This window comes from Schistocerca gregaria, chromosome X (genome assembly GCF_023897955.1).
Source record: "Schistocerca gregaria isolate iqSchGreg1 chromosome X, iqSchGreg1.2, whole genome shotgun sequence".
NCBI lineage: Eukaryota > Metazoa > Arthropoda > Insecta > Orthoptera > Acrididae > Schistocerca > Schistocerca gregaria.
The window spans coordinates 156,327,667-156,349,543 of NC_064931.1; the positions used below are offsets into that span (position 1 = coordinate 156,327,667).

The window sequence follows — 21,877 nt, forward strand, 5'->3', positions numbered from 1 at the left end:
CTGAAATGAAGGTCAGTTTCAATTTGAGGAAGGTAAAATGATACCAGGGAAACAATTATAAATGGAAAAATAAAGAAAAACGAAGATATCTTCATGGAATTAGTGAACCTGTGTAAAGTCTAAATCCTAGGAGGGATAAATACAAAAATACAGTGAGTTGTGTTAAGAAAGAGGGCAAAGCACAGCTGCAGCTTATTGATACTATAACTACTGTTCACCTTTTGTGTTCCAGAAGATTGTATTGAAAGAAAACATGAGGACTGGAGTAAAACTCAAAGAGCAACAGATAACAGTGTGGAGGTTCACAAACTACACCATTATTGCAAGTAGGGACAATTTCAAACTGATGAAAGGGTGATCAGACTACTAAACACAGAATTCAGATTAAGAACAAACAAACAAAGATGAAAGTAACTTTATGGTAGAAATAAGATAATGACCTACTAGGCATCAGAATTAGGGAAGATACAGTAGCTAAACAGGTATTCTGTTTGGGAAGCAAGATTACACAAGATGGTTGAAGCAGATAAAATATCAAAAACATGATGACACAGGTAACATAAACAATATTCTTGGAAATGCCCCTACTGGTATCATACATCGGCATAAAACTGAAGATGTTTCTGGATTTACTCCTCTGGAGCATGGCACTGAACTTGAGTTAAAACCAATGAGGAAGAGAAAAATCATGAATAGTATAACACAAATATATTACAAATTAACTGGGCATAAGTTATGAAATTGAAGGGTAGGAGAAATTATGAATATTAGAGATTTAATTCACCAAATTTTCTGAGCAGCCAACATGCACATAGGAAAGACAATAAATGTTTAAGCTGTTTGCGAGCCAGCTCTCACTTATGTGTCTGTACATATGCATATGCATAAGTGTGCATGCATGTCTCAGAAGCTTTTGACCATAGTGCACAGTGTTGTATTATACTTTCTACATCTGAGATCCATACAAGCTGGGTTTTCCAAAGGTGTAAACATACTTGATATACAGATGAAGTCTGTAGTAAATTACAGCTCAAGAAGGGAAGGGGCAATGGAACATTTGCTAATACATCAATTAAGCACTACTCAAACTGGTTCTGGGAGACACAACTAAACCTGGAGGTAGTAGTTTGAATCTTTATGAGGGAATACATTTAGGACTCTAAAGGTAGGAAAGGTAGAAACCTACAGTTCTGTATCCCCATATTGTCTGACAGTGTTACATCCCAAAACTCTTCTTGGGTCTCATTGCAGAAGATTGGAACTGGGGAGCAGAAAAAAATTATCAAAAACAGGATGACACAGGTCACATAAACAGAATTTAACATCCCACCAATGTTTAGGTCTTTGATCTGGAGCATTTGCTCATTTGCTCAGTTATATGAGAACAGGGAAGGAAATTTGCCACGGGCTGTCAAAGTAGGTCATCCTGCAAATTGCATGAAGTGATTTGAGGACCCCATGGAATACCTAAACCTGATAGGTGGAATAGGTTTTACAACTTCACTACTCCTACATGAGAATCCATGCTATATCTCTGAAGAATGCAGAGTCTCATGGTGGCGATATTGAATTAAAACTTCTCTAGTTTCTAGCCACATCAAGCCATTAAAACTCCACACGCTTTCAGTCAAGCCCTCCTTTGCCATTGTGAAATGGTTTGACTGCCAGTGCATTCTATTTCAAAAAGCCTCTGCCACAAACAAAATGGATGCTTTGGCCACAGCATCTATACAAAACCCAGTCACATCATTCTGTACTTGCATGCCAAAAGCCATCATAACCTGACCCAGAACCACACTGTGTTACAAATATTGATGAATCATGCAACAATGATACCAGATACTGATAACCTGCTCCACAAGCTGAGCCTTCTATGCAAGGTACTTAGGAATGTGGCTACAATGTTCATAAAATAAATGAAGGGATTTCAAGCAAAAATCTCAATAAGACCACTGATGAGGTGCAGAAAGGAAACCTGCTTTCTTGCCATTCTGTAGCTCTGTGTCAGCCAAGACAAGCTGCCTCCTAGAAATACACAGTATCAAATTGATCTTCGTGCCTTCAATAAAAATACAATTACTGAGACCAGTTAAAGATGCAGCATGTCTTTAAACACATGGGGTCAACAGAATACCTTACAAGTGTGGCCACTCTTATGTCAGACAAACAGTATGCATCATAGAACAATGCAGGAAGCAGCACAAGAGTTTCTATCACCAGTGCTACTCTGAAAAAACTCCTTTAAGTTGAGGTTACTTTAGAAAACAATAATCAGATAAAATTCGACAAAACTTGTATCATGCCTTGCACTAATGGCTTCTGGGACTGTGTAATTAAAGAAGCCACTGAGATAAAAATCACCAACAAGACCCTTAATAGAGACAGTGGCCTGCAGATCAGCGCAACGTGTGTGGGGATCCAGTGACTGTGAAGATAAGGCAGATGCACTGAATGCAGAGTCAAGATATGCCTATATATGTTGATGCTGTGAACACCAATGATGTCACAGCCAGCAGTTAGCATATATAAGGGCACACCAGCAGTCCAATGGCAATCATACTACTTGACTATGGCAAAGGGGTGCTTGACCAACAGCTCATGAAATTTTAGTCAGTTGACACTGCTGGAAACTGAGAACTTCTTAGTCATGCTTTATCTCACTTGGTAGTCTAAAAGATTCAGTGCATGTCATCAACATGATGAAACTAATTTCTAGGATATAATTACATAGCCCACGATAGGTAATATAAGCATTCATAAAATGGAAGAACATCTCTACAGATTAGATTAGAGATTAGATTAGATTAATACTTGTTCCATAGATCATGAATACGACACTTCGTAATGATGTGGAACGTGTCAGGTTAATGAAAGATGTCTGTACAAGATATTACATTACACAAAATATTGCATGACACTAATGCTTAAAGTTAGTTTTTTCCCCTCCCTTAATTTATATCTAAAAATTCAGCCAATGAGTAGAAGGAGTTGTCATCTAGAAATTCTTTTAATTTATTTTTAAATGTTGGTTGACTATCTGTCAGGCTTTTGATGCTGTTTGGTAGGTGACCAAAGACTTTTGTGGCAGCATAATTTACCCCCTTCTGTGCCAAAGTCAGATTTAACCCTGCATAGTGAAGATCATCCTTTCTACTGGTGTTATAGCTATGCACACTGCTATTACTTTTGAACTGGGCTGGATTATTAACAACAAATTTCATAAGTGAATATATATACTGTGAGGATCCCCAGATCCTTAAATAGACGTCTGCAAGATGACCGTGGGTGGGCTCCAGCAATTATTCTGATTACACGTTTTTGAGCAATGCATATCCACATAATGTCATCAAAATTTTAGCTTAACACATGTTTCAAACTCTCTTGTGGTTCTCCCACAATGTATGCTCCAATGAACATTTCCAATAACTTAAAACTTATGAATTGAAACTGAGTCTGTACATAAGGAGTGCTCAAACAACAGTTAGCGGTCCACTACCTGTCCCTTTGAGTCAGAGTCCAGTACATAGTTTTAACTTGTCACAAATGTTCAGCAGATTGTATGCTACTACAACAACAACAAAATCTAGCATCTTAAAAAAATATATTTGTAAAGGTAGAAAATAATGATGGATGGCTAACAAACCTGAAACCAATGAACCAGACAAAATGTAACAACCTAAAAAATGTCCACTAACTAGTTTACATAGAAGCCAGGACTTCACACACAGCTATAAAATCTAAAGCATGTTCATCTTATGAACTGTCCTCAAAGCCAAATGAACTGAAGAAAGGAAGGAAACACAGCACGTCTTTGGGTGGAGATCAGCTGGTAAAAAAAAGAAATCACAGTTATTGCCTCCTAATGCGGCCAAGTTAGGAACAGAATGAATAGCTAATTCCCTAATTCACACCATATGCTGTTTCTTATTGAATACAACCCACACAAAGTACTTTGCTTCATCTATGAGAAAGGGTGTAAATTTGCATATTTAGATTAACAGTATTCTTTATAACTGCTAACCATCTCTAGGACATGTAAAAGTCATCTTTGTTGAAATGTAACGGTTCTTAGAACCCTGATACACAGATTTATTTTGCACATTCTTCGCACAAGCCATTTCAGCTTTAAGAGCAATTTAAAAAAAAAAAAAAACCTATAGAACCTGTATAAGTAAACCTGTATGTACCTGACATACCACAAACTGGGTGTAGCAGTTGTCCCACATGTTGCATGCTAAGAAATGTGTTGCAACAATTCCATTCCACACCTAAAACCATACTGACTTTGAGAATCTCATAAACCAGACAAGAAAACAAGGCTCTCAACTATGTGATGTTAAAATTCCACTACTGTAGCCAAAAATTGTTTCTCAAAGCTCGATAGAGCTTAATGCATTTATGTACTGGCTGTACTAATCACTCACTCCACAGCCCAGATAGGGAAGCATGTCAGATCTATAAAGCACTGAGACTGGCTAAATTTCTTGCAGTGTTCACTATTAGATGCATAGCAGCAGCAGCAGCAACAACAACAACAACAACAACAGCAATGATTACGATAACGGTGACGGTGACAACAACAGAGCAATACTGATGATGATGATGATGATTATGATGATGACGATACACAAGGGGGCATTCAATAAACAATGCACCACATTTTTTCTGAAAGCAGCTTGGTTTCATTCATGATTCCAATACACCATATTATTCCCCATTCTTTTGGCTACATAGATCTAATTTTCAATATAATCTCTATTCAATGTGACCGTCTTACACCACGTTACTAGGAGGCCTTGTAAGCCCACATGGAACCACTCTACTGGCCATCATCAGAGGCAATGTCTTGCTGCATCAATAACCTCCCCATGATCCACATACTGCTTCTCATGGAATGCATCTTTCATTGGGCCAAACAGATGAAAGTTAGAAAATGCGAGATCTCAGATGTAGAATAAGTGAGATAGAGCAGCCCAATGAAGTTCTGTAAACTCCTCTCAGATGTGCAGACTCGTGTGAGGCCTTGCATTGTTATGGAGAAGGTGAACTTCATTTGTACCTTGAATGGGTGTGTTTGCAGCTCCAACACTGCAGGCATCACAGCTGTGTGTGGCCGCCAGGCATCCGGGAAATTGGACAGGTTTGCAGGACCTGGTTGCAAAGACGACAGATGCCTCTTCCAATGACTCCCCACGCTTTTCTTCACTGCCAGGTCTCAACAGACCTTTTGCAAGTGCCTACGAATATCTGCGATGCTCTCATTTTCCACCAGAAGAAACTTAAAGACAGCTCTCTGCTTGGAATGCACCTCTGTTACAGACGTCATTTTGAAGACTACGTACAGCACTGACACATATCAGAGCTTCATGCAAATATAGGGGCTCAGGCAGTAATATTCCACGACGTCCCACAACAAATTCTGCATTTTTTTTCAACCAAAATTGGCCGAAAAAAAAGTGTTGCATTACTTATTGAATGCCATTCATGTAAGGGGCAGTCAAATGAAAACAAAACAGGTGGGGAAAAAAGTAAACTGTTTACTATTTCAATGATAATTACCATAACTGTACATACATTAATCCCACTGTGAGACAAAATGGTCAATGTGTACATGAAGAACTGTTTGTAGTTGCCTACAGAACTATGATTGTACCCAGATGTGCACCTCTTCATCCAAAGCATACCAACAGCCGCAAACGTCTTTATTGAGGACTCCAAGATATGGAAATCACAGGAGGGAGATTGGAACTGAATGTGGGCTGTGTATGAGCTTTCCAGCAAAATTTCTGTGGTGCACTCAATACAACCTTGGCAACATGTGGGTGGGCCCAGTCTTTTCAAGATGTCTATCATTAGATTCTCTTTACATACTATAATTTGCTTCAAATTTGAAAATGTGCTTAGATACTCATTAGTGTATACTGGAACATCAGCATAACATTTATATGTTTAAACTGTGCAGTACTTTATTTGTGGCATGTTGACACAGCCATTTTTTTTAAATTACAATTTGATATAACATCACCATGTAACCTTCATTGTTGTAAAAAGCCTGTACACCTCATAATCTACATCTACATACACACTCCACAAGCCACCTGATGGCGTGTGGCAGAGGGTACTTTGAGCACCTCTATCGGTTCTCCCTTTTATTCCAGTCTCACATTATTCGTGGGAAGAAAGATTGTCTGTATGCCTCTGTATGGCGTCTAATCTCTCTGATTTTATCCTCATGGTCTCTTCACGAGATATATGTAGGAGGGAGCAATATACTGCTTGGCTCTTTGGTGAAGGTATGTTCTCGAAACTTCAACAAAAGCCCGTACCGAGTTACTGAGCGTCTCTATTGCAGAGCCTTCCACTGGACTTATCATCTCTGTAACACATTCGCGATTACTAAATGATCCTGTAACGAAGCGTGCTGCTCTCCGTTGGATCTTCTCTCTCTCTTCTATCAACCCTATCTGGTACGGATCCCACACTGCTGAGCAGTATTCAAGCAGTGGACAATCAAGTGTACTGTAACCTACTTCCTTTGTTTTTGGACTGTATTTCCTTAGGATTCTTCCAATGAATCTCAGTCTGGCATCTGCTTTACCAAGAATCAACTTTATATGGTCTTCCATTTTAAATCATCCTAATGCCTACTCCCAGATAATTTATGGAATTAACTGCTTCCAGTTGCTGACCTGCTATATTGTAGCTAAATGATAAAGGATCTTTCTTTTTATGTATTCGCAGCACATTACACTTGTCTACATTGAGATTCAATGTTACAAGAACTGATGATAATGGCATAAATTTGTTGCAATCAGTAACAGTAATACAAAGAGCTACTAGTGATCTTGGAAAATTTGATTCTTCAAGAATAATACACTGAGGTGACTCAAAGTCATGGTATAGCAATATGTGCATATACAGATGGTGGTGGAATCATGTACACAAGGTGTAAAGAGCAGTGCATTGACAGACCCATCATTTGAACTCAGGTGATTTATGTGAAAAGGTTTCCAACATGATTATGGCGGCACAACCAAAATTAACAGAATTTGAATGTGAATTGGTAGCTGGAGCTAAATGCATAGGACATTCCATTTCAGAAATTGTGAGGGAATTCAATACTCCAAGATCCACAGTGCCAAGACTGTGCAAAGAATACCAAATTTCATGCATTACTTCTCACCACTGACAATGCAGCTGACAGCCTCCGCTTAACAATCGAGAGCAGCAGTGTTTGCCTAGAGTTGTCAGTACCAACAGACAAGCAACACCACGTGAAATTGCCACAGAAATCAATGTGGGACATTCAGGAATGTATCTATCAGGACAATGTCATGAAATCTGGTGTTAATGGGTTATGGCAGAACCAATGTGGGCACCTTAGATAAAAGTATGCCATCACCTGCAGCACTTCTCCTGGGCTTGTGACCATATTGGCTGGAATCAATTGGTAAGAGCTGATGGCAGTGTTTGAATGTGGTGCAGACCCATGAAGGCATAGACCCAATTTGTCAACAAGGCCTGTGCGAGCTGGTGGTGGCTCCATAATGTGTGGGCTGTGTTTACATGGAATGGACTGGGTCCTGGTTATGTTCAAGATATTTGAGACCATTTGCTGTTATTCATGGACTTCATGTTCCCAAACAACAATGGAATTTTCATGGACGACAATGTGCAATGTCACTGGGCAACAATTGTTTGCGATTGGTTTGAAGAACATTCTGGACAATTCAAGTAAATGATTTAGCTACCAGATAGCCCAACATGAATACCACTGAACATTTATAGGACATAATCAAGGAGTCAATTTGTGCACATGATTCTGTACCATCAACACTTTCACAATTATGGATAGCTATAGATTGTTATATTTCTTGGATTACTTCTCTAATATATTTTGATTATAAACATATTATTACTAGTATATCAATAGAATAATTTCTATTGTGAAGCATAAAAGGTGTTGGGTAGGACGTCAAATGGGCCGACTTGGAGAAGGAGAGGTACAACAGAACATTTTAATTTCCACTGTCTATACTTTTACAAATAAATTCATAAAACTTTGTCAGCATGACCAGGAAGGATTCAGAATTCATACTCATAGGAGTGGAAGTTCAAAAACGTAATCAAATGATTTTTTTTTTGTAACATGTGAAATTTCATCATTTTTTTTTTCACTTACTAATGGCAGTATTTGTTGCTATAGGTACACTTTTCTTGATAAGTAAGAGAGATTCTTTGATGAATTTTGTACAGCATACAAACCATAACTCTAGAATTTTCCAAATCTATTAAAAACTGTGGTAAAAATTGAGGTAATTAACTATAAAATTTGTGTTTTTTCTAAACATGAAGTTTAAAATATAACAGTTCATTTGTTTTTTCATAAATTAAATAAATTCTAGAGTTTCATACACCTTGAGTATGGTATGTATGCTGTGCAAAATTCATCAAAGAATCTCTCTAACTTATGAAGAAAAATGTACCTATAGCAACCAATGCAGCCATTAGTAAGTGAAAAAATGAAATTTCTCACGTAATTTTTTTTTATTTTATTATGTTTTCGAACTTCCACTGCAATCAGTGTGAATCCTGAATCCTTCCTGGTGTTGCTTACAAAGTTTTATGAATTTACTTGTAAAATTATAGACACTGGAAATTAAAATGTCCTGTGATACCTCTCCTGCTCCAAGTTGGCCCATTTGATGTCCTACCCCCCTTAATTTTTTTTAAAAAAATGTTATAAATGTTTAGAATGTAGTCCTGTTTACAAATTAATTTGTGGTGTGAATGTAAAATGACTCATTCCACATTATTACAATTTATCTTACAAAATTATGCACATAACATGAAACTAAGTAACTAACTAAGATTATTTCCCAAGAAAAATGAACTCTTCAATGAAGATTATATACCCTGTTCAGTATATGTTCTCACTGGTTGTGTCTTTTATCATGAGATTTATCTGCCTTCTGACTAAACTATGATTTACAAGGTACTGGTAGTGTTTACAAAATTTTTCAATTGAACGCTACACCCGATATGTGTCAGCTATGTATGCACAATCAGACCATTCCCTTGTGCCAAGACAATGTCGGTGAACCCCAGTTAACACCTTCATGGATGAGTTCCTACACAATATATAAAATTCTCTCTTTGTGAAGAAATACAGTAAACTTAGTTAACAATGGCATCACAAAGCAAGCCTGGCAACAGTCTTTGTAAGGGAGTTTCAGTTTGAGCCACTGTTGTCACTCACAACTAAGATACAGATTTTAAACGAGAAAGAAAAAATGAAGATTAAGAGTTAACCTTCTGTCAATAACACAATCATTAGCGATGGAGTACATGGTCTAATGAAGAAGGTTCAAGAAGAAAAGGAATCATTGGATAGATGCACAAAATTTGGAGTTGCCACCTTGCTAAATGCAAGCCCAGTGTCTTATCACACAACCTTTTGCTTGGTGCTTTTAAACAGCTGCCATACTATGCAATCAATGAAACACAAATATATATCTAGAAAACCAAAATGAATAATCATATTTGTGATGGGACATTTGCTTATGTAATAAGAAAATACAATAGGCAACCCATCATAGAGGCCGTGAATGGGTAGTTTGTAACAAGACTTTTACAGAATGTTTAATTTAATATTCTCACTTAAAAGTAATGAAAGCTGTATTCTAATTACTATTACTGGTTTAGTGTATAGGAATATCACCACACAGTTCACATGTATGCACAACAATCTGGTTCAAAACTGCTGCTAGTATATGAAATTCTGTTGCACAAAGTGAACAAGCTGCACACATCTATATCAAAAATGAATTGCAACAATTAAGTTAGTAGCCAAAAATATCATCTGGTATTGACAGTGGTAAACATCACCAGAGAAAGCAGGGACACATGACAACAGTAAACAGAATCGAACGCATGGACAAGTTCTTTCTACAATTGGTTGTTGCTATGGCAGCTGACCCTTAAATAACTAGTTCTGTCATTTTATCATCCTGATCCGGATATGGTCTTTATGCAGCAATAGATGGAAAATGGAAATGAGCGTTTGGCATCACTGGGCAGGAGGCCCCTTGCGGGGCAGGTCTGGCTGCCTTGGTGCAAGTTTTATTACATTCGACACCACATTGGGCGACCTGTGCGCCAGATGGGGATGAGATGATGATGAAGACAACACAACACCCGGTCCCTGAGTGGAGAAAATCGCCGACCCAGGCAGGAATCAAACCTGGACCTGTAGGACGGCAATCCGTCACGCTGACCAGTCAGCTATCAGGGCGGACTTGCAGCAATAGGTACATTCCCAATATTAATTAGTAATGAATACCCACTAAGCTGCTTCCTCGCCACATTCTTTTTGTACCTTTCAGGGTACATTAGAGAAATTTGTTCATTACTTACGGAGCAAAGAAGTGGGTCTTAAAGTGAGAAAGTCTGATTTTTCTGTATAGATAAATACCTTATAGGTATCGGCTGAGATGAAGTAGCTTTTGAGTTGTAATTCTCTTCTTCTTCATCAGCCTTTTCTGATGGTGGACTATGTGCAGATGAAATGTCCTGGAAAACAAGAGCCTATCAGTTTCATTATGACCATGAAACACACACACACACACACACACGTGCGGAATACACTTACTGGCTGTGCTTCATACTCTGGCACCTGGATTGCAGTTTCTTCAACTGAGCTGCTTTGGGAAGGACTTCCAGGTGTTCCTGGAGTACCATTTCCAGCAGAAGGCATTTCATCTGTCTGCAAAAACATCACATTCCATACGATTGCAAGTATTTTTCTCAAAATTTCACTGTTATCTAACTATGTCACAGATAATTTTTTAACAACACATCCAATAACCACATTAAACATAACATCCTTCAATATGATCCTTTTCATGTTCACAGTTTCTTTTTAAATTATATGAGGGAACACTACAAAATTAAGGAATATAAAATGATGCACAAACAAAATGATGAAATAATAACCCAATCAACTGTTCTACAGTGTAAAGGTAAAATTTAATGTGTCCCCTATGGAATTTGAAGATCACTTTGTACTCTTTTTAACCAAAATTTACTATAAATCTCGAACTCTGAAAGCTGTCTCTATTTCCTAGAAGATAGTAAAGGCCATACTTTTCTGTGAAACAGCTGTAAACTGAACAGAAGGGGCCATCTCCATAAACAACTGACCCATGTATTGCAGAATTCAGAACATACTGTACGAAACATGTCTTACATTGAAAAAAATGACCTCTTTATGGAAAACAGAGTGAATTCTGAGAACACTTGGCATATTAACTTCAAAATATGCTCTCCACATGATATTTTAAAAGTTTTGAAGTGAGAAAACAATGCATATCAGTGTTTCCTGAATTTTTATAAGGTTCTGATTCAACATGTTAACCTCTCCACATGATATATGGTTCATATGTGATATATATCTAGATTTGTGACTTTACTGATGACTTCTTTGCAAATAGGATGCAGCATGCTATTCTAAATACAAGAGACCTTAATACATACTGAAAACCTTCAACTACACCTCAGTGAAGCATGCAACAATCACTACCATCCACAATATACATTAGCAACATGCCAGATGATATTAGGTGCTGCTTAAAATTTCCTATAGCTAATGCTATAATCTCTAAGGCTTTTAAGATACCAAATGAAAGGCACAGACTGATAGAAACATGTCCAGTGTTTTCAGAATAAACTACAGTTTTTGTAGTCGTGTGCATTCATTCTACTCTTCTTTAGTATGTTTTAAAGCTAAGCTATGTATTGTGTCGGTTGAATTTGATGCATTTCGTGCCTCTCTCTCTCTCTCTCTCTCTCTCTCTCTCTCTTTCGCACATGCCCCCCCCCCCTTTCCTACACACACACACACACACACACACACACACACACACACACACACACACACACACACACACACATTCTCTTTCTCAACACTTTCTCTATCAAACATAGAGCAAAATTCACACTAACGCAAAAACTCACTTCCGTCCATTAACAAAATGAAAATTCTTTGGTGTCTCAGGATTTGTCACATCAAATGATTCCTTCTTTTAGTCAGATTGTGCCATAAATTTGTTTTCCCCAGTTTGATTCAGTACCTCCTCACTGATTATTTGATGTAACCATCTAACCTCCAGCATTCTTCTGGAGCAAAACATTTCAAAAGCTTCTATTGTCTTTGTGTCTGAAGTGTTTGTCATCTACAATTCACTTCTGTATAAGGTTACACTCCAGAAAAATATTTTCAGAAAGGACTTCATAAAATTTAAATTTACCTTACATGTTAAGAAATTTCTCATTTCAAAAGGCTTTCCTTACTACTGCCACTGTGCAATTTATGTTCCCTGTATTTCAGCTATGATTAGTTATTTTGCTGCTCAAACAGCAAAACTACTTTTAGTGCCCCATTTCTTAATCTATTTACCTGCACATCATTTGATTTAATTTGAGAATACCCACTTACCCTGGCTTTACTTTTGTTCATGTTCCATTCAACTACTCTTCCAACTCCTTTGCCCATCTCTGACAGTTCCACAATGTCATCAACAAATTTCAAAGCTTTTCTTTCTTTTTCACAAACTTTAATTCCCTTTCTTAATTTCTCCTCAGTTTCCTTTACTACTTGCACAATGTACAGACTGAGTAACACTATGGATATGCTCCATACATTCACAGCTACTGCTTCCTTTTCAGTTCCTTCAACTCTGAAAACTGCAGCCTGGTATCTACACAAGTTCTGAATAACTTTTGGTCCCTGTATTTTATCCCTACTACCTTGAGAATCTCAAAGAGTGTTGTACAGCTGACATTGCCAAATGCTTTTCCCAAATCTGCAAAATGCTATAAATATAGATTTGCCTGTATTAACCTATTTTCTAAGATAAGCTGTAGTGTAAAGTGTTGCCTCAAGTGTGTGTCTCCATTTCTCTGAAACCAAACGGATTTTCCCTCCATGCCTGTTTCTAGCTGGGTTTTTTCTGTAAATAATTCATGTCAGTAAGTTGCACCCACAAATTATTACATCACAAAATCTGAAATTCATTTAGTGTTGGAGAACATACTTATGGATGGAAGAACAGGCTGTTCCCTACCCAAAATCTTTCTCATCTCTCCAAAAGAGGTATTGCACCATCCAATCTACGAAATACCCTTGTTCATCCTTATGGCACAACTTCTCCTAACCACTTACCACACAGACCATACACCAACGAATGACCTAGGTGTGGGTCCTGAGATATGTACCCACCCAGCACATCCTATTCCCAACCTGCCACAGGTATATTCAATCCTATTACTGTCAGTGCCAGTTGTGAAAGCAGTTACATTATATATTAGCTCTCCTGTAACTTCTAAACAGCCTTTTACTTGGGCATGACCACTTATTAGCTGTCCACCAGAATTATTGGTGAATGCCAAAGTGTGACCTACAGCAGAGTTGACCACCCAGTAGGGAAACATGCTGCTGAGCACAACATGCTCAATTTCAATGGTTGCATAATGCTCCTCCCCCCCCCCCCTCAACAAACTCTCTGAAATAAAGAGAGGGGAGGGGAGGGGAGGGGAGGGGAGTGGGAGTGGGGAGGGGGAGAGGGGAGTAAGTCCGACAGTGTCATCTGGTAGTGGTATTATGAATGAGGACTTCAAAATTTGAAATTCCAACCATTTTTGAATTTCCCACTCTTTTGAATTTAATTAACTTGCATATCAATGTAACTGCAATGTTGCCACATCCATACTAGGGATGTCAATAAAATATTGATGTTTTTAGAAATTTAATATTATATCAATATTTTGTACAAAGAGGTATCGATGGATATTTGCCATATATCTTCCCCGCATATCGTTGCCAAAATGGCACTTTCAAGTGCCAATATTTTTATTTTATATTTTTTCCACAAAAAATTTTGGGTAAATATTTGAAACTGTTCTTTTGAAACTGAAGTAGAATGTAACTTTACTTTCACTGTGTGAAGGAGTCTTATTTCTTTTTGAGCTTTCATCATGTCCAGTCTCTTTGACTGTGTGAAGCAAGTATGGGTGGCACAAAGAAGTAGTTTGATTGTGCTAGGTGGTGGAAGTCTGGATGGAATAACAAAATTTTCAATGTGAAGAGGCAGAACACCAGTTGCACTATAAAACAATTCTCAGTGCAAATAGTGTGCTATTTCTTCAGAAAAGTTATTGAAAATGATGAACAAAAATCTAAATGACAAGATGTCATTGTGGTGAGTGTAGTCGTGTGAGGGGAAATGCTGATGTGATTGATGCTTGGCACTACTAACAGAAACTCCAATATTTAACTACAGTACCCAATTTTGACACAATAACTGCTAGGTTGGTAGCTTTTGCAGAAATGAAAAATCTGGGAAATTGACATGAAGTGTTCTGGACAAATGTGATGTATAATGAAACTGAACGATGGACTTATCAGACAGGTTTTATTGTGCCACTTGCATGGAGTCACCACTGTTAGCAATGTGATTATTTCCAAGTGTAAATGTGCATAATTTTACTTTCAATTCTTGCTCTAAGGGGAAGTAGCAGGCTGCTAGCTTGCTGATGTACAGAGTATCTGATAATAAATCAATACTTAAATATGCAGCAGTATATTTACCGGCAGTGTATTTACAATGTGCAGCCAATATTTTTTTCCATCAATGTATCGATATATCTATACTTTTGTCGATATATCAAGGATGCATAATGATATTTTTATTTAAATATCAATGTCTCAGATTCCAGTTATTTTCAAAAATATCAACAGTCCTAATCTAAATCCCAGGGAGAAGGGGTGGGGAAGGGGGGGGGGGGGGGGGGGGGCAAGAAGAGCCACCATCTTGGAGACATTACGCAACAATACAGGCTGTGCTTGCATAAAGCTTGTTACCCTACTTACGGGAAACTGGAAATGGATGGATGGAAAGTACCAGTTCATATTCAAAGTGGTCTGGAAGCATGATCAAAATTTTTATGCCACTGTAGGAAATGATTTCCAGTGCCATTTTCAAGGCATAGTTAACTTCACAACACAAGAAGTGCAAATGGCTGGAAATCCACCAGTCTGACAGTGTTCCCAGTATAAAGAGACAAGAGGATCCTGAATAAATGGACACATTCTGAAAACCCACTAAACCATGTACCACAGTGTTGAAGTTAAACAAAACCAAGAAAGTATCGAGCGGCACAAGGGAAATCCTATTTATAGAAGTGAAGAAAGATTTTTTTTAGAGGAGGTATTTTCTTAGTTGGCCCATTAACAAGAAATTAAACGTTAGAAGGTAAACAAATGGATGTGGCACACAGTTCGTCCTGAATGAGTACAACAGAAGAGGGTACATTTTTGCCAATGAGCACAGATAATTTTGGAAGCAGACACACTAAAATTCCATGGGGTACCTTGCTCTTCAAAGTTCACAGAGTAAATACTGATGAGGTAACACATATCAAGAAAATTAGCACCATGAAAGAAATGTTTACATAAACACTACCTCAGTTATGTCAACCATCAAATTGGAAATAAAAGAGAAATTTGGAACATCTGTGTAAGCAGATCGGAATGTATTGTACCCCGTACAAGCCGAATATGTGATTTTGTTTAAGGAAAGAACCAACTTCTAGAAAACTCCTTAACGTGTCACGAGATTCTTACAGGGTCTATAACCTAGAAACTTTATCACTTACCGGTACTTTATAACTTGCAGCCCATAGTAGAGCAAAATATTTCAGATTTGCTAGAAGCAGGTGTAATTAAACTACCCTCAACCCCCAAACTTCACCCATAGTGACTGTCCTGAAGAAAACCAGTAATGGAGAAAAGCTTGTTGCATTTGTGTAGATATGTGAGTGGTCAATATGATCACGAAACCAGATATTTATCCCCCTCACGTCACAGGTGATTATTGGTGACCACAGAGAAAGAAAGATGTCGAATAATACATTCAACATTGTCTCCTGTGCGCTAAGTGTGCAAGGACAAAGACCAAATATACCTCTTCAAACTTTGCCTGAGGCAGAGGGGCCTTTTCAGATCCTATTACTTGATTTAATCAGACCTTTCCCTGTAACACCCCAAAATAAGAGATCTGTTTTATCTACCACTGCACATTTCTCTCAATATCTTATTACTATACCTACTGAAGACATCACCACTGAGACAGCTGCTAAAGAATTTGTCAAGCATTTAGTACTATCATTTGGATGTCCAGAGGCAATTATAACAGACCAAAGAGAAACTTTATGTCCCATCTTATGGTTCAGGTGTGTTGACTATTTAAATTAAAGAAGTTGCGAACTATGTCAGCATTGCCTAAGAGCAATGACAGGGTTGAACACATTCGTAAAATAGTTGTGACAATGTTGTCTTATTACATGAACAGCTCACAGTCAGATTGGCATAGGCTGTTGCCATTTGCAATTTCACTGTATAAGACCATGATACACAAAGTAACGGTGTCAAGTCTGTCTGAGGTTGTGAGATTCCTGCAGGAGGTCAGACCCAATTGTGCATCCGCAATAAAGGTGGATTCGTTGGCCATCAAAGTGAGTCAATTGCACAAATGTGTGGTAACCATGCATTTATATAATTTTGCTTAAGTATTGCATTTGTGTTGATCTTGTAAAGTTACCACTATGCCTTATATTTTTTAAACATGTTGGTTGTTATCACTACTACCTGTAAAACACTTCTTCTCCATTGGATTGTTGTTATAGTCAGTAAATGGCCTGTCCCTTATGGAATTCTGAACTTTGTCAAACAATGCCAACCACACAACTGACGCCTTTTGTTCACTGCACACCACTGTGTGTTCTAATGTGGTTGTACCTTGGTTCTACATGATTAGCAGGCACTGTGCCATTAATGTGTCACTAATTTTACGTTTGTATGTTACACACTCTAAGTTATCCAAAAATTAACTGGTACACACTTTCCAGACTCGTTTCAATGTTTTACTTATTTCTATACTTTATTTTCTGCCTCTACTATTGAATGGGTTTGTTATATGTTTGCATTATTTCGCTATGTTGAAACATTGTTGCTACGTAGTTTTCACCACTGTACGGTATGTCAAAGTTATGTTCAAAGTTTATGGAATTTGAAAACTTGCATTGCAAATGTGCAGATCACAAGCCGCCATCGGGGAGAAGGCTGTCAAATTGTTTTGAAGGAATCCACAGAAATAAATCACAGAAATAAGCCCCCACTCAAAGCCAAACTGAACTATCCATTGTTCAACCACCTCTGAATAAGCGCACCGCTCCACGTGCCTGGGTGACACACATCACCTTGGTATCTTTTGTGAACTCCGTTCCTTCTTTAAACATGTTGAAGGCAGTTTCTCATGTGTAATAAATTCAACTGGTCACTGTATTAACTGGGCGAATTAGTGCAACCTCTGTTCCACGGCATATAAGAACACCTAGTTGTACATTATCCCACACCCCATTCATATCAGTGGTGGATACAGAAAAACCTCAAGGACAGAGCACTAAAGATATCTTGCGCTACTTTTGTTGAAGTTACATGACTCATATAGTTTCCATAAGATGATCCAAGTTATAACTGGAAACAGTAAGACGCAAAATCTAATTGCTTTAAGAGATGAGGATAATCGAATTATTCTCGAATCAGAAAAAATGGCAAAACACTGGGAGAATTACATGTCATCTCTGTTTCACGACAAAAGAGACATGACATTAAATCAAAACGAAGAAGAATCTTGTACACGTATCTTACAATCAGAGGTAGAACATGCACTGAAAGTAATAAAGAACAGAAAAGCATCTGGTGGAGACAACTTACCCACTGAAATTTTAAAATGCATAGATCCAAAAATGTTGACAGCCCTATTTAATGAAATTTACAGCTCAGGCCATATCACAGGTGAATGGCTTAAATCAACCTTTGTCCCATTACTGAAGAAAGCAAATGCAAAATCGTGCTCAGAATTTTGATTGATCTCACTGATGAGTCATGCTCTGAAAACTTTTCTAAGAATTATACATAATCAAATCTATCATAAATGTGAGGAGCATTGTGGAGAAATACAGTTTGGTTTTATGAACGGAATGGGAACCCGCGAAGTGTTATTTGGCATGAAGGTACTTATGCAAAGATGCTATGACTACCAGCAGGATATCCATATGTGCTTCATTGACTATGAGAAAGCATTTGACACCATTAAGCATGACCCCCTTCTCACAATCTTACGAGAAATAGGATTGGATGGTAAGGACATAAGAATGATTCAGCATGTATACGCGAATCAGCATGTATACTGGCATCAGAGAGCAGAGGTTAGAATTAACAAAAATTTAAAAACAGAATCTGTGCAAATACGGAAAGGAGTCCACCAGGGCTGTACACTATTGACATTACTGTTCAATTTGTATCTGGACAAGATTTTTTGATCCAGTCAAGACTCAGAATTATTTGCTATAAAAGTACAGTAGAGTCCCATTAACCCCAACTAAATGGGATTGGTCCTCGTTCAGATTACCAATTTGCTCTGGTTAGCTGGAATTAAATTACAGTGATCGATTGCTGGCACATGTAACAGTTCTATTGTATTCATTCAGGTATAGTGGTGTGCGTACTTTCATCACAAGTAAACAGTAACATACAATGTTAATTCTCTAAGAAAAACTGAATGCTTTGAAGCGGATAGACGATGGTGAGAAGATTGTATCTAAACCAGCAACAGAAGTGGGTGTTGATAAAGTAACCATTTGTGATTGGAAGAAGGAACATGTGAAGCTTGGACAGTCCTGTGCAACGTCTTCCGGAAAAACACTCGAAATTCGGTAGACTTTGATACAGTCCCAGTACGATAAAGTGGATGAAGCTCTGTTCGACAGTTTTCTAAGGAAAATAATTTGTCTCCTCGTGCAATCATTTTGACTGAAAACACGCCATCTCACCCCAACACAGAGGAATTATGTAATGGAGAAATTGTGGTGAAGTTTTTGTCACCGAATGTTACACCACTTCTGCAGCCAATAGACCAGGGTATACTGCAAACATTAAAACTGATTTACAGAAAACAATTTTCAAAAATGCTGATCCAAGATGATAGCATTCCTTTAGTGGCCAAAATAAAAAAGACCAATGTGAAGGATGTTGTTTATTGGGCCACTAAGGCAGGCTAGAATATTTCAGAAAATACTCTGAGAAAATTGTGAAGAAAGCTGTGGACATCTCTTTAATTTCAGTACAACCTAGTTGAAAATGAAGAGGAAAATCTACTACAAATGATGCAGACAATCCCTGGATGAGAAGAAGCTAGTGAAGAAGACATAGATGAGTGGACGGCAGCAGATGGGGCACATGTGGAGAACCTTACTGACACCGATTTAGTTGCTGCTGTTACTCGAGACCAGGAACAAATGGACTGCTGTGACAGAAGTGACAATGAGCCTGAAAGTGATAAAGGAGAGCTGGTGCCACACAGTGATGCAGCAGAAGCCCTTGACCTCACACTATGTTATTTGGAGCAACAGCCCACTCCTACATCTGCTGATTTGATGTTTATGAGACAGTGGCACAACTATGAGTCATATAAAAGACTATCATCATTATGCCAAAAAACAATGACTGAGTTTTTGTCATCTAAAAAGTAGGGATAAAATGTCCAAAGTATTGTAGTAAGTTTGACGGCTTTTCTTTCATTGTCATGCATTGTTTGAACCTAATGTTTTCTTGCTAGTTTTTCTAATACATGTTTACTGTACTGTGTAAATTAAAACAGTGTGTATGTACAGCAGTTTACCGCACAGTTCTCCACACTTAGACTAACATTTTTCATGTTTGGATTAACCAAACATTTGGATTGCCGAGGTTCGGATTAGCGGGCCTCTGCTGTAAATGGAATGAAGATCTGGAACTTACAGTATGCTGACGACACAGCTTTGTTTGTGTCATCCGTAGCTGAACTACAGAAAATACTTACAGAAATTCATAAGGCTGCTCAGCATTTTGGTGTCAGAATAAATGTAAGGAAAACTAAATGGATGTCAATTGAAAGAACCCCTGGTCAAAACAAGTCACTACTCATTAATGGTAGTAAAATCGAGAAAGTAACCACATTTAAAAATATAGGATCTGTGAAACTTGAAACATGATTGTGATGAGGAAATTACGAGTCACTGTGGGACCACCAAAGAAATGTTCTAAATGGTACGAAATGAGCTGATATACACAAACATGCCACTCCATCTGAGAATAAGGGTGGTACAATGCTATGTTATCCCCGTCCTACTCTATGGAGCAGAAACTTGGTCAATTAAAGCAGCTTCTGTAAAGAGATTAGAAGCAACAGAAACATGGTTCTTGCGTCAATTACTAAAAATACCATGGATTGAGAAAGTGAGCAATGCTGAAGCACTGCGTAGAGCCGGGGTGGATAGAGAACTAATGGGGACAATTAACAGGGGCACATTATGAGAGGAAAGAAATATCAACTTCTGAAATTAATTCTAGAAGGCAGAATAGAAGGAAAGTGCCCGCCAGGTAGAAGGAAGCAATCATGGTCACAGAATAGCAAGACATGGACTGGCATCAACAACGCTGAAGAGCTGGGTTAAGGAGAAAGGAAACGCCGCCTGTGAGCAGCCGATGCACCGCAAGTGTATGGCACGAAGAAGAAGAAGACCTTTGCTTTTACCGTAATAAAAAATAATTAAGTCACAAGCAAAGTATAAGGAAGTTTTATTTAAACTAATTATAAACATATAAAAGACATTGAATTACTATTGTTAATTCTTCATAATCAACTGATCACCCTCACTCTTGACTAATCTTCACACTTGCAGTTGCTACAACTAGAACTTTATACTTATTCATTCTTCAGTCTTAATAATTCTGCTTCTGAATGTAAACTAGCTTCTTATCCAGCAAATAGTCCGTATTTATAACGCTACATATCGAAAGCTCTCTGTACAAGAAAACAGTACAAACGAATAGCGTGCAAGGTGACTGGCTGGGGCAGTGCGAGTAGCAATGCAGTCGGCCCCGCAAGGGGGGGAGGGTCCTTATGTATCTCCCTAACAGCCCTGCAAGGGGGGGGGGGGGGGGAAATCTCCCCCAATTGTATCTGCCTCCTGTCTTCAAAATGGAATTTAATTCTAAACAAGTACCGAGTAATGATCATAATACCGGACTTCTACGCAAAGCATTACAACACAATATCATGGATCAGAATTTCCGTTCTCCTCACAGTTGAAAAAAACTCTGCATGCCACTGTCTAAGCATTCCTGTTATTCATCCTTGAACTTAACTTCAAACTTCGCTTTCACACCAGTGCATGTTCTACCTTATCAGTTCTTCCAGATAACAACACTGCACTGTTCACATACTCTGATTAGTTATGGCACATGAGCACCAACAAAAAATGTCACAAGATCGAGGGCGCCCCCCCCCCCCCCCCCCTCCCACTTATGGTATTCTGCCATATTTCACTTGGTATATGAAAATTACTGATGTTTCGCACAAAATTTATGTTGTACAATACACAAAGCCACTCACTCTGACCACATGCCTTAGCCAAGTTGCAATACAAAAGTTATGACGATTGTCACGAACTGTGATTTTGTATTCTCAGTTAAGAATTGTTTTCTTCAATTAAAATTATTATTTTGTACTTGTCTTATGAATTGCTTAGTTTTGTGATGTTGAGACAGTTGTTTTTTTATCATCATGTTCTATTGTTCATTTGATACTGTTTTACTGTCACGAGTTATTTACTATTCAGTTTAACTGGACATAATCACCTTGCTCTTGCAATTAAGTAAATTTAGATCGAAGGTATCACCCTTCATGCATCTGTTGTAAGTAATTTATTATTTCTT

General features: G+C 38.0%; 1 protein-coding gene across 19 annotated transcripts in view; it reads right to left on the minus strand.

Annotated features, from left to right (window-relative positions):
* Positions 1-21,877, minus strand: part of LOC126297424 (inositol hexakisphosphate and diphosphoinositol-pentakisphosphate kinase) — a 507,792-nt gene that overhangs the window by 110,744 nt on the left and 375,171 nt on the right. For all 19 annotated transcript variants that reach the window (XM_049988233.1, XM_049988228.1, XM_049988227.1 and 16 more), the window contains 2 exons: positions 10,652-10,765; positions 10,475-10,572 (listed from right to left, as the gene is read on the minus strand). In XM_049988233.1, coding sequence (XP_049844190.1) covers positions 10,475-10,572; positions 10,652-10,765 — 212 coding nt within the window. The remainder of the gene's footprint in view (positions 1-10,474; positions 10,573-10,651; positions 10,766-21,877) is intronic.